Source organism: Monodelphis domestica, chromosome 1 (assembly GCF_027887165.1).
Source record: "Monodelphis domestica isolate mMonDom1 chromosome 1, mMonDom1.pri, whole genome shotgun sequence".
Classification (NCBI taxonomy): Eukaryota; Metazoa; Chordata; class Mammalia; order Didelphimorphia; family Didelphidae; genus Monodelphis; species Monodelphis domestica.
Window position 1 is genome coordinate 499,039,733 of NC_077227.1, and position 10,891 is coordinate 499,050,623.

Sequence of the window (10,891 nt, forward strand, 5' to 3'; positions counted from 1 at the left end):
TAGAATCTCCAGCAGGAGGCTATTGTGATAGTCCAGGCATGAAGTGAGAGTGCTTGCCCCAGTGTTATGGCTGTGGCAGAGAATAAGTGGGGACTTCTAAGAGAGGCATTGCAGAGGAGAAATGGGCACGGTTCTGCAATAAATGAATACGGGAAGATGAAGACAGTGAGGAGTTCCGGATAACACCTGGTTGTGTACCTGGTAGTCTGGGAGGATGATGTTGCCCTTGACAACATTAAGGAAGTCTGGAGTTGGGGAGACAGTTTAGGAGGAGAGGTGAGTTCCGTTTTGAACATGCTGAATTTAAGGTGTCTACGAGACATCCTGTTTGACTAAAAGATGTCCAGGGTTTCTTCCAGTTCTGACAGAACAAGATGAAGCTATAAATGATTTTGAGTTCAAGATATTTTCAAAATAAAATTAATTTTAATTCACCTAATGGTTTAAAAATTAAAAATAATTGGGACATCAGGCTTTAAAAATAAAGGGATTCATTATGAAATCCAAAAGGAATATGTATCTTTTTTTCAATACATGACAAACAAGGAAATATATGTACAACCTTTATCATACTGCCTGCCTCCTTAAAGAGAGAAGGGGAAAAAAAACAATGACAGGACAAAGTGACAAAATGCCCAAGGCCTGGACGTTCCTGTGATGAAGAAACAAGTAGGGGCACTGGGTTCAAAATGAAGACTGGCCCTAATAACCTCTAGAAAACTGATAAGCAGATACATCAGATTGCCCTGCAAAGAAATATTTCTTCTACCTCTAATAGTCCCTGATAAAGTTATAAATTATTTTGAGCACATTATTCTCAAAACAAAATTGATCTTAACACATTTAATTGTTTTTTTTTAATAATCAAGATGTCAGTCTTTAAGGATAAAAGAAAGGGTTTATTATGAAATTCTAAAAATAAGAACAAGACAGCATGATAGAATGTCCAAAGCCTGAACATTTCTAAATTAGAGAAATAAGTAGGGCATTGGGTTCAAAAGGAGGCATGAACCTGATAACCTCTAGACCTGATAAACAGATACAATATCTTTCCCTACCAATAAATATATGTCTCAGAAATGCAAAGTTGTTTGTCAGTCACCCAGGAAGAAAAGAAGAAGTAGTATTTGCTAAGGGGAAACATGATTCACTATAATAGAGTAGCTATTTGTCCTGGATATAAATTCCGGTCTAGGTACTGACTTATGTTTTAAAGTTTACAAAGCATTTTTTTCCCCATACTGTGATTCTTTGCAACAAGTAGAATAATTCTTATTATCTCCATTTTATAGATAAGGAAACTGAGCTTTAGAAAGCTTGTGATTGGGGAGCCATTAGGTGGCTCAATGGATTGAGAGCCAGGTCAGGAGACAGGAGGTCCTGGGTTCAAATATAACCTCAGACACTTCCAACTGTGTGGCCCTGGGCAAGTCACTTAAACCCCATTGCCTAACCCTTACTGTTCCTCTGTTTTGTACTGATTCTAAGGTGGAAGGAAGGAAGGAAGGAAGGAAGGAAGGAAGGAAGGAAGGAAGGAAGGAAGGAAGGAAGGAAGGAAGGAAAATTGTGACTTGCCCAAAGTCACTGAGACCTCTACAATCTATTATAGAACTTTGCTATGTACCTCCCTAAAACATCCACTTTAAGTTATTTTGTATAATATTTATTATATCTATTTCTCCTTAAGTGAAATTAAGGACAATCTATCTTAGTCAAGCTGAGTTATCTCATTCCCAATGGGAGAGTTCTTTCTACTCTGTATTATACTCTCCTATTATATCTTCTCTGATTTCTGTTTTGCTATGATTTCATTACATGGGTTTCTTTGCTATTTGCTTACATATTCATTGTGGAATTGATATTAGGTGGGAAAGAAGTCAAGCTTTGAAAATAGAGCTTGAGGTTCTCTTCCCCTAAAAAATAACAAAGCCATCAGAAGTTAACTTGAACCTGACCATATCCTCTAGACTAACAATATTTAAGAAAATTATATAATTCTAGCCCAGTGTTCCCTCTCTCTGAGGACAGTACATTATTCTCTGGCCCCAACCTTCTACTTCCCCTCCTGGCTGGAATTATAGCAGGGTGGGGGGAAAAGAGACCAGAAATGTTTATTCTTCTTCCCTGTGGGAATACAATGATAGCCCTTGCTTAATAGTAGGCCTCTTTTTTAGGGAAAGACACAATGGAAATCTTTCCCTACATCTTTTATAACAACCTAGTTGGACATAAAATTAGCTGGTATTTATTTGGTCAATTTAAATTGACAAAATACAATCATTATTCCATTTGACATTTACAACAACCCTGTTTGGTAGATATTATCTCCATTTTACAGATGATAAAACTGAGGTTCAGAGAGGGACGGTGACTTATCCATGATCATGCAAACAGGGAACACATCAGAAACTAGATTTGAACCCAAACCTTCTTGATCATGAATCCAGCAGTTTACAGACACCATGGTACAATGATCTGGATATCAGAGGAATGGTCTTAACAAAGCAGATACAAAAAAGTAAGAAAGTTAAACAGTATAGAGGAGAATAAGCATTTTACATGGTGCCTAGTGACATGCTAACCACTTTTATAAATATTATTTCATTTGATCCTTACGATAACCCTGTGAGGTAGGGGCATATATTATTCCCATTTCACAGTTGGTGAAACTGAGAAAAGTATGACTAGGGTTATACCACTAGTAAGAGACTGAGGCCAAATTTGAACTCAGGTCTTCCTGACTCCAGGCAAACTAATCTATCCCACTGAACTACCTAGCTATCAGTAGGAAAGAAAAAGCTAAGGGATATTTTTTTCTGAATTAGAACTTGAATTTTCAGATTATGAATTCAGCGTTTTTTCCTAGACCTTTTTTTACCCTTTCCTATAAAGGAGTAAATAGTAGAGATAGATTTCCATCTCATTAAAAGCAGATAGAAGGGGGGCAGCTAGTGGCTCAGTGGATAGCCTGTAGACAGGAAGTCTTGGTTTCAAATCTGGCCTCAGATTCTTTCTAGTTGTGTGAGCTGTGTAAGGTAACTTAACTCCCATTGCCTAGTCATTATCTCTCTTCTGCCTTGGAATCAATGCATGGTATGAATTCAAAGATATACGGTAAGGGTTTTAAGTTTTTTTTTTAAATAAAAGCAGATAGAATCTACGTGTAAAAGCAGATACATAAACAAATCAAACTTAATTTATTTCAGATCCTGACCCTGAGGGTCTTTATTAAGTGATGCATTATAATAAATTATTTGTGAATCATAATATACAAATCTTTCTCCAGGGAATTTTTTAATTGATAGGGGAAGCAAAAGTAGGCTCAGCATCCTGAAGAAAAAATATGAAATAAAATGGGAAAAAATTAGGATGCTTGTGTTGGCTGATACTATTTTGTTTTCTCTTTAAAAGCAATCTTACACTTTGAAAATGGGGACAAGCTAGTAGGGGACTAAGGAATAATTAATAAGGGAAAGTAATATCTGGGACCTCACACATAATAGGGAATCAATAAATGTGTGGGCTAATTAAGCACCTAAAAGGTATTTCCCACAAGTCAATTCTTCAAAAAATACTAAAAGTCAAATTCTGCCATTGCTTTGCAAACAAATCTGAAAGCTACTAAGTCTATAGGTAGGTTAGAATTTGGGTCTTCTATCAATACCTCAAAGACTTGTTGAAAGTAAAGTCATGGTACTATGAGCAGATCTTTGACTGTATTAAAAGAATTTAGGTTTAAATTCAGCCTCTAAAACTATTTGTAAAATGAGGAATTTGGCCTAAATGATCTCTGATGTCACTTCTATCTCTAAATCTATGATAGTATGTTTTGTTAGGTAAAACTTAAAAGCTATGGCTGCAGAAATGGAATTGTTGCCACTCCCCTATTTAAAGTCTTTCCTAATCTTCCACACCTTCCTCTAGTTACTGGCATTTGTTCCCTCTTACAATAACTGTTGTTGTTGTTACTAGGTAGATAGGATTTCAATGGATAGAGCAGCTGGACTTAGAACAAAGAGGACTCATCTTCAAGATTTCAAATCTGGCCTCAGACACTTACTAGTTGTGGGACCTTAAGCAAGTCATTTAATCTTGTTTGTCTCAGTTCTTCATTTGCCCTAAAAAATAGTGAGCTAGAGAATGAAATGGAAAATTAAACAATTTCAGTATCTTTGGCAAGAAAATCCCAAAATGGGGTTTTACAAAATCTTTGGTCTGCTTTTGTAAATACAGTACGTGTATTTGCTGACTCATGTACATATTGTATCCTCCAGAAGAAGGAAGATTATTAAGACCAGGAACATTTTGTTTTTTGTATGTTACCTTGCACCATATGGAAATTTAATAAATGTTGAGTTGGTTGAAATTCAAATTCAAATAAGGCCCTATTGTGTGACTCCAGATTTGAGTTGTTTTAAAATCACACAAACTGAGAATCTAAGAACCATTCCATCAAAAAAGCCTTTGGGTGGGGCAGCTAGTTTTCTCAGTGAACAGAATCAAACTTAGAGATAAGGGGTCAAATGTGGCCTCAGATACTTCCTAGCTATGTGGACCCTGGACAAGTCACTTAATCCCAATTGCCTACTCCTTACCACTCTTCTACCTTAAATCCAATACTTAATATTGATTCTAAGACAGAGGAGTGTCCTATTTAAAAAATGCCTTTGTGGTTGTGACAAAAAGATAAAATTAGAGAACTTGCTGGAAAGCTAGAGAAAATCCCTTTTCCATGGCAGAGGCAATCTTGAACTTCTGATGTCTGAGGAATCAGTATATGCTCACTCAAGCGTACGAGATCCCAAATTACATATTCTACCAAGCTACACTAAGATTGGATTCTGGCTAATTATCTCCTGGTTGCTATAAAACATCATTATTTAACATTGCATAAGAATCAGAGTCTAATAGATTGCCTCGCTTGACTCAGTCAGTGGAAATATCAGGTAATAAAATGAAGATAATGTCTGCTATCTGGAATGTGAAACACTGAAAGATAATTTAAAATATTCTGTGAATATGGTCTCTTTTTCTGCAATGTAAAAAGATGGTTATATCAAAGCCCTATTACTCTACTATAGATTATTGAAGCACAATTTACTATCTACCTTTTTTGTATCTCAGTATATATACACATTTTTTTTCATTCCCTCCAATTACACATTGAAAGCAGCCAGGTGCTTTCCATTAGGTATCCTTTAGTTGCCAATATCATATCAAGATGTGCTCTTGTTGATTCATAGAACAGCTCTGGCAAAATACTATCAAAGCCCAATAAAATTTAATAAAAGTCATCATCCATAATACGAAGAGGAAGAACAGGTTGTTTACGTATAGTAGGCAAACAGAATGTTCTTTGAGCCCAGGGTTGTTGGGATCATTCTAGGGTGGAATTTCCCAGAGTTTTAGACTGTAAGAAAAGCAGTGTAAGGCATAGCAGGAGATGTTTGGATTATAAGATCATCCTTACCCTGAATGTTTGAATCAGCCTGAACATTTTTCTTTCAAGTAGGCTCCTCTCTGCCCTTTAAACAGAATTAAGTCTTCAGTGCTGAAAAAAAAATGTGACTGAAATTAGAAACAGCATGTTAGTAGAGCTGTGAATTGGTCCAATAGATGAAGAACTGAGGCAAACAGGATTTTAAGTGGCTTGCCCAGGGTCACATTCTGAAAAGCAATGTATAATTATTCTTAGACAGACTAAAATGTTCCTCCCCTTTGATTCAAAGATCCTACTGTTAGGAGTATACTCCAAGATCAAAGCTGAAAAGAAAGATCCCACACATACCAAAACATTTTTAACAGCAATTTTGGAGTAGTAAAGATGTACTAAGAAGAGAGAGAGAGAGAGAGAGAGAGAGAGAGAGAGAGAGAGAGAGAGAGAGAGAGAGAGAGAGAGAGAGAGAGAGAGAGAGAGAGAGAGAGAGAGAGATGATAGACACACATATACAGATATACATTGATTCATGCAATTATGGAATATTGTTGCTATAGTTCAGGCATATTCAGTTGTGTTTGACACTTTATGACCCCATTTAGGGCTTTCTTAGCAAAGATACTAGAATAGTTTACCATTTCTTCCTTCAGTTTATCTTATAGATGAAAAACTGAGGTAAATGGGGTTTTAAGTGACTTGCCCAGGGTCACACAACTAGTAAGTATCTGAGGCTAGATTTGAACCCTGGCAAATGAGTCTTTCTGTCCCTAGGCCCAGCATCCTACCCAATGCACCACCTCACTGCTTTGCATTGCCTGTGTTGTAACAAATATGAAAAATTCCAAGAAGGAGAGGAAGAGCTACATAAAGTGATGAAGTGTGAAGGAAATAGAACCAGGATAGAAACATACATATGGGTCACTAAATGGAAGGAATAACAATAACAATGAAAATGAACAATGTATCATTTTAATAATCAGTTGTGACTGGAGAAAAGTTGAGAAAAACACCTTCCTATCTTATTTGCAAAGGTGAGGCGCTATAAGCATATAATATTTCATATACTGTCACAGTCAACATGTGGGTTTGTTTTGCTGAATTTTGTTTTTCTCCTGAATCTTTGGTCAAAGAGATGGCTCACTGGGTAGGGAAGTGGCAAGGATTCTATCTTAAAGGAAGGTGATGTAAAAACAAATGATACCCCCTTTAGAATAGAGAGGATATAGGAATTAAACTTAGAATGACCTTGGTTCAAATCTGTCCCCTGGCCTTCAGCTATATATCACACAAGAAAATTCACATAGTCTCCAGGTATCTCCTTTAGCCCTCAAGGATTTCTTACTAAGAGACAGAAGTGTTTGAAAAAATCAGAAATACTTTGCATGTTGAGAGCATGTAAGATTTCAGATTGTAGGAAAAAGGGTAATATGGCTTTGGAAAAAAAAGCAATTTTTGTGATAGCCTTTTATTTTTGCCTTGATATTCATAGATCTAGAAGCAGAAGAAGTCTTAAAGATCATCTAGTTTAACCCCTTCCTTTTTGAAAAAGGGAAACTGAGGCTTGGAGATGTGAAAATATTTGTCTATTAAGTGGCAGAGCTGAGATTTGATGACAAGTCCTTTAACTTCAGAACTGGCACTCTTTCCACCATAGTAGATGAATATTGTACCAGTGCAATTTTTTTTCTATATAATTAGTCATTTGACAGGTCAGTTAAGCAGATGATTCATATTGTACATTTCTCCCAACTACTCTCTGCATTTTTAATTTTATAAATAAGATCATGTATATAAAACTACATAGGAACTCCAAGTGCCACATAAATGAGCTACTTAGAAGGATCTGTTCTATCATCCAGGTAGGTTTCCTTTTATGACTATGGAAAATCACATGTATTTTCCTCTCCTGGACAAATCTTGCCCCAATCATTTCAGAAAACTAGAGGTTCTACAGCCTTTGGCAATTTTGATACTGTTGGTTTTTTTTTTTTTGAGAAGATAGATTTCATCTGAATAGTACACTTCTCCCCTATTTAGTTTTCTGTTTCTGCATAGTGTTTTAAAAAATCCTTCCTGTACATACCAGTCTCCTCCTCCTCATCAATATAATCTCAAACTCATTCTTATAATTCTAAATATTTTTCTCAAACTCATCATCTCATTTAAATTGCACTTTGAGCTTGTGAATTGTTTTATATATATACATATATATTATTTCATTTATTACAACAATCCTTTGAAACAATATTATTACTCTCATTTTACAGGCTTAGAAATTATTATTTAGACAAGGTTATATATTCTGTCTTGGGCAAGATTCAGATTCAAATTGTCTTTATTCACTATCCACTTTTCCATATAATCTTCTATTCTACCTGGCTCTTGGAGGTAATAGTAATAATAAAAATATCTCATTTATATAGTACTTTAAGCCTTACAAAACACTTTCCTTACCCCCCCCCAAAATATATATATATATATTGTAAGGCAAACAGTCAAATAGTTATTACCCCCATTTTACAGATGAAGATCTTGAGGTTCAGAATAGTTAGGCAACTTACTGAGGACCACACAGTTACTTATTTGGGGATTTAAACTCAAATCTTCCCCAAATCCAATTCCAACATTCTTTTCAGCCTATCCTGCAATAACACTGTGTAATTTCTTTTAATTTTTTTGTTGCTTTCTCTAGCAAATTTTTAAAAACAATTTCTGAGTTCTTTTTCCCTTCACAAGAAAGTAAAGGGTATATTGTTGCTAATAACTTTTTCCTAAAATAATTCAACAGGATCTCTCCTTTGCTCCAACTATACTCTACTTTGTATTAGACTTAACTACAATTGTGTCACTTACTTCCTAGTAGTATGTAAACTTCTTTAAGATAAACATTGGTTCATTTTTATCTCTATATCTCCAGTACTTTAAATATAGGGGGTACTTAGTAAATGTTAGTTGAGCTGATCATTTTGATTTTCAGGTAATGTTTGATATGAGTGGCCTAAATTAATCAGTGAATTCTCCAGGAAGTATTTATTCAACTCCAACTAATATATCTAGTTCTATTATAGGCTCTGTGGCAGGTCACAAAGATTTCAATTCAGTTCAATAAGATTATATATCAATATTCTCTGCTAAGTGCTAGGATAACCGGGGTGGGGGGAAAGAGGGGGAATACAACCTGCCTTCAAGGATTTTATATTTTACTAGAAGGGAATCTGATATGCAAAGCATAGGCAGGATAGGGAATGATAAGGACAAAGGGGGAATACAAAGAAGTGACTGCTGAGAAGTTCATAGTTCAGTGGTATAATCAAAAATATGATTGAGTGAAGAAATTCATATCATGGAACTAAATATTTAGGAGAGTCATGAATGACTTCAGTTCCTGAGCACTTCCCAGTTCTTCCAGCTTCATCCAATCCCAAAGCATCCACAGATAATTTAAAAATTATTATAAAGCTTAACATGGATACTTGTTTTGAGAAAGAGAGAGATTGGGGAGGGGGGGGGGAAGAGAGACAGAGAGAAAGAGAAAAAGAGACTTAAGGACCTTCCTTCTATGCACTTTAAAGAAAGAATCCATCCCTTATAGTCAACCAAATATTACCAAAGATTACAGATCCAGGTTCCAGAGTGGCCAATCTTTCCCTCTAGGTCTCCTCCCCCACAAGGTGCCCACCCCACCACCAATTTCTCATCTGAGAGGTGAGTGATGTGAAAGTTGTGGGATGAATATAATTATCCTTTCTGGAATTTGATGGGATTTCCCAGAATAAAACAAAAGTTGTGGGCCTGAGTAATAGGGTTCAGCACTTATATAGCACTACAGCCTCTCTAATTAGTTAATTCCCCACACCATCCCTGTGAGGTAAGCAAGTGCTATTATCCTCCTTCACTTGGAGGATCTGAGACATCCACATGTTGACTCACAGAGGCTAAGCAAAAAGAAAGAGACCAAATTGGAGAGGTTTGGGTTTTTTTTTAAGTTTCTGGGCCAATCCTGAAACTAGTCATCTTGAATTTCTATGAACTTCCCTTCTTTGTGGTGTGAGAGCTGTTTCAAAGGAGATTGGAAGAGGAAATATTTCTTACCTCTTTAAAGAAACCTAACAGTTCTCTGGCCTTCACTTGATATGAGACACCTAATTCTTCAGAACAGAGGTGTTCATATTACATTCTATGAAGCACATACTTAGGGAGTGGCTAGAATTTCTATTATGATGTAATATTCTTCCCTTATATCATTTTTTTTGAAATTATAGAATCTACAACTGAAATGAAACTAACAGTCAAGTACAACTCCCCAATTTTTAAAAAAGTTTAATTAAAATCCCAACTCATCCCTCTCCACATGAAAGAAGATATCATTTAAGAAAAAAGATACCTGTATATATAAAACTATTTTGCCTGTTTTTTTAATCAGTTCTTTTTCTGGAGGTAGGTATATATAAATCATTCTTCAAACAATATTTCTATTCTTGTATATAATGTTCTCTTGATTCTATTGATTTCACTTTTCATAATTTCATGTTGATCTTTCATTTTTTTAATTAGCCTGCAAATCATTTTATATATTGGTATTCCATCACAATCATATACCACAAATAATTTAGCCATTCCCCAATTGATGGGGATTCCCTCAATTTCTAGTTCTTTGCCACCACAAAGAAATATGTTATAAATATTTTAGAACATATAGGTGCTTTTTTCATGATCACCTTAGGAAATAAGCCTAATAATCATATTGCTGGGTCAAAATAACTCTCCAAAATGATAAGATCAGTTCATAGTTCCACTAACACTGCATTGGCATCCCCATTTTTCCATGTCCCCTCCAACATTTGTAATTTTACCCTTTTATTGTTTTAGAATTTCCTCTTTTTTAACAGAGGAAATTGGTTTAGTAAGTGGCAAAACTGGGGATCAAACTGAGTGCCTCATAATCAACCCAAGATTCTTTTTTCTATGTCACACCGCTCACCTAGGGTAGAAAAAAATTCCATTGTCTCCATATTTGAATATTGAATTTGAAGTTTTTTTACTCTAAATTCAGATCCTTTTTCATTGTAGCACCTTTTTTTTGTTTTATTCTCCACTATAAGTCATGAAACTTCTCTTGAATCTGAAGAACGGAGACTACTTTATTCAATTTATTATTTCAAACTTTGAATTTTAAAGGAAAGAATAAAAGGAAATAACAGTCCCTGGGAAATATTAAAATAGGAGGAGAGAATATAAATAAATCTTTGTATATACAAATACCACTCATTTGCAAGAGGTGCAAAAACAACCCCTTTAGATTGACTAAATGAACTTGGAGGGACTACTAGTTGCTTCAAGTTAACAAGAAGGCAGCATGATATAATGGATTAATCACTGGCTCTGAACTCAAGAAAAAATATGTTCAGATCCAGTTACTGACACTCACTGGCTATGTGATCATAGACAAGTCAC

General features: G+C 35.4%; 1 protein-coding gene across 1 annotated transcript in view; it reads right to left on the bottom strand.

The window, feature by feature from the left end:
- Nucleotides 1-9,640, bottom strand: part of PFDN4 (prefoldin subunit 4) — a 69,954-nt gene extending 60,314 nt beyond the window's left edge. Inside the window, exons 1-2 of the mRNA XM_007475698.3 lie at nucleotides 9,530-9,640; nucleotides 5,471-5,551 (exon numbers count right to left, since the gene is read on the bottom strand). Of these exons, the coding sequence (XP_007475760.1) occupies nucleotides 5,471-5,497 (27 nt within the window). The 5' untranslated portion in view covers nucleotides 5,498-5,551; nucleotides 9,530-9,640. The remainder of the gene's footprint in view (nucleotides 1-5,470; nucleotides 5,552-9,529) is intronic.
- Between the last annotated feature and the right edge of the window lie 1,251 nt (nucleotides 9,641-10,891).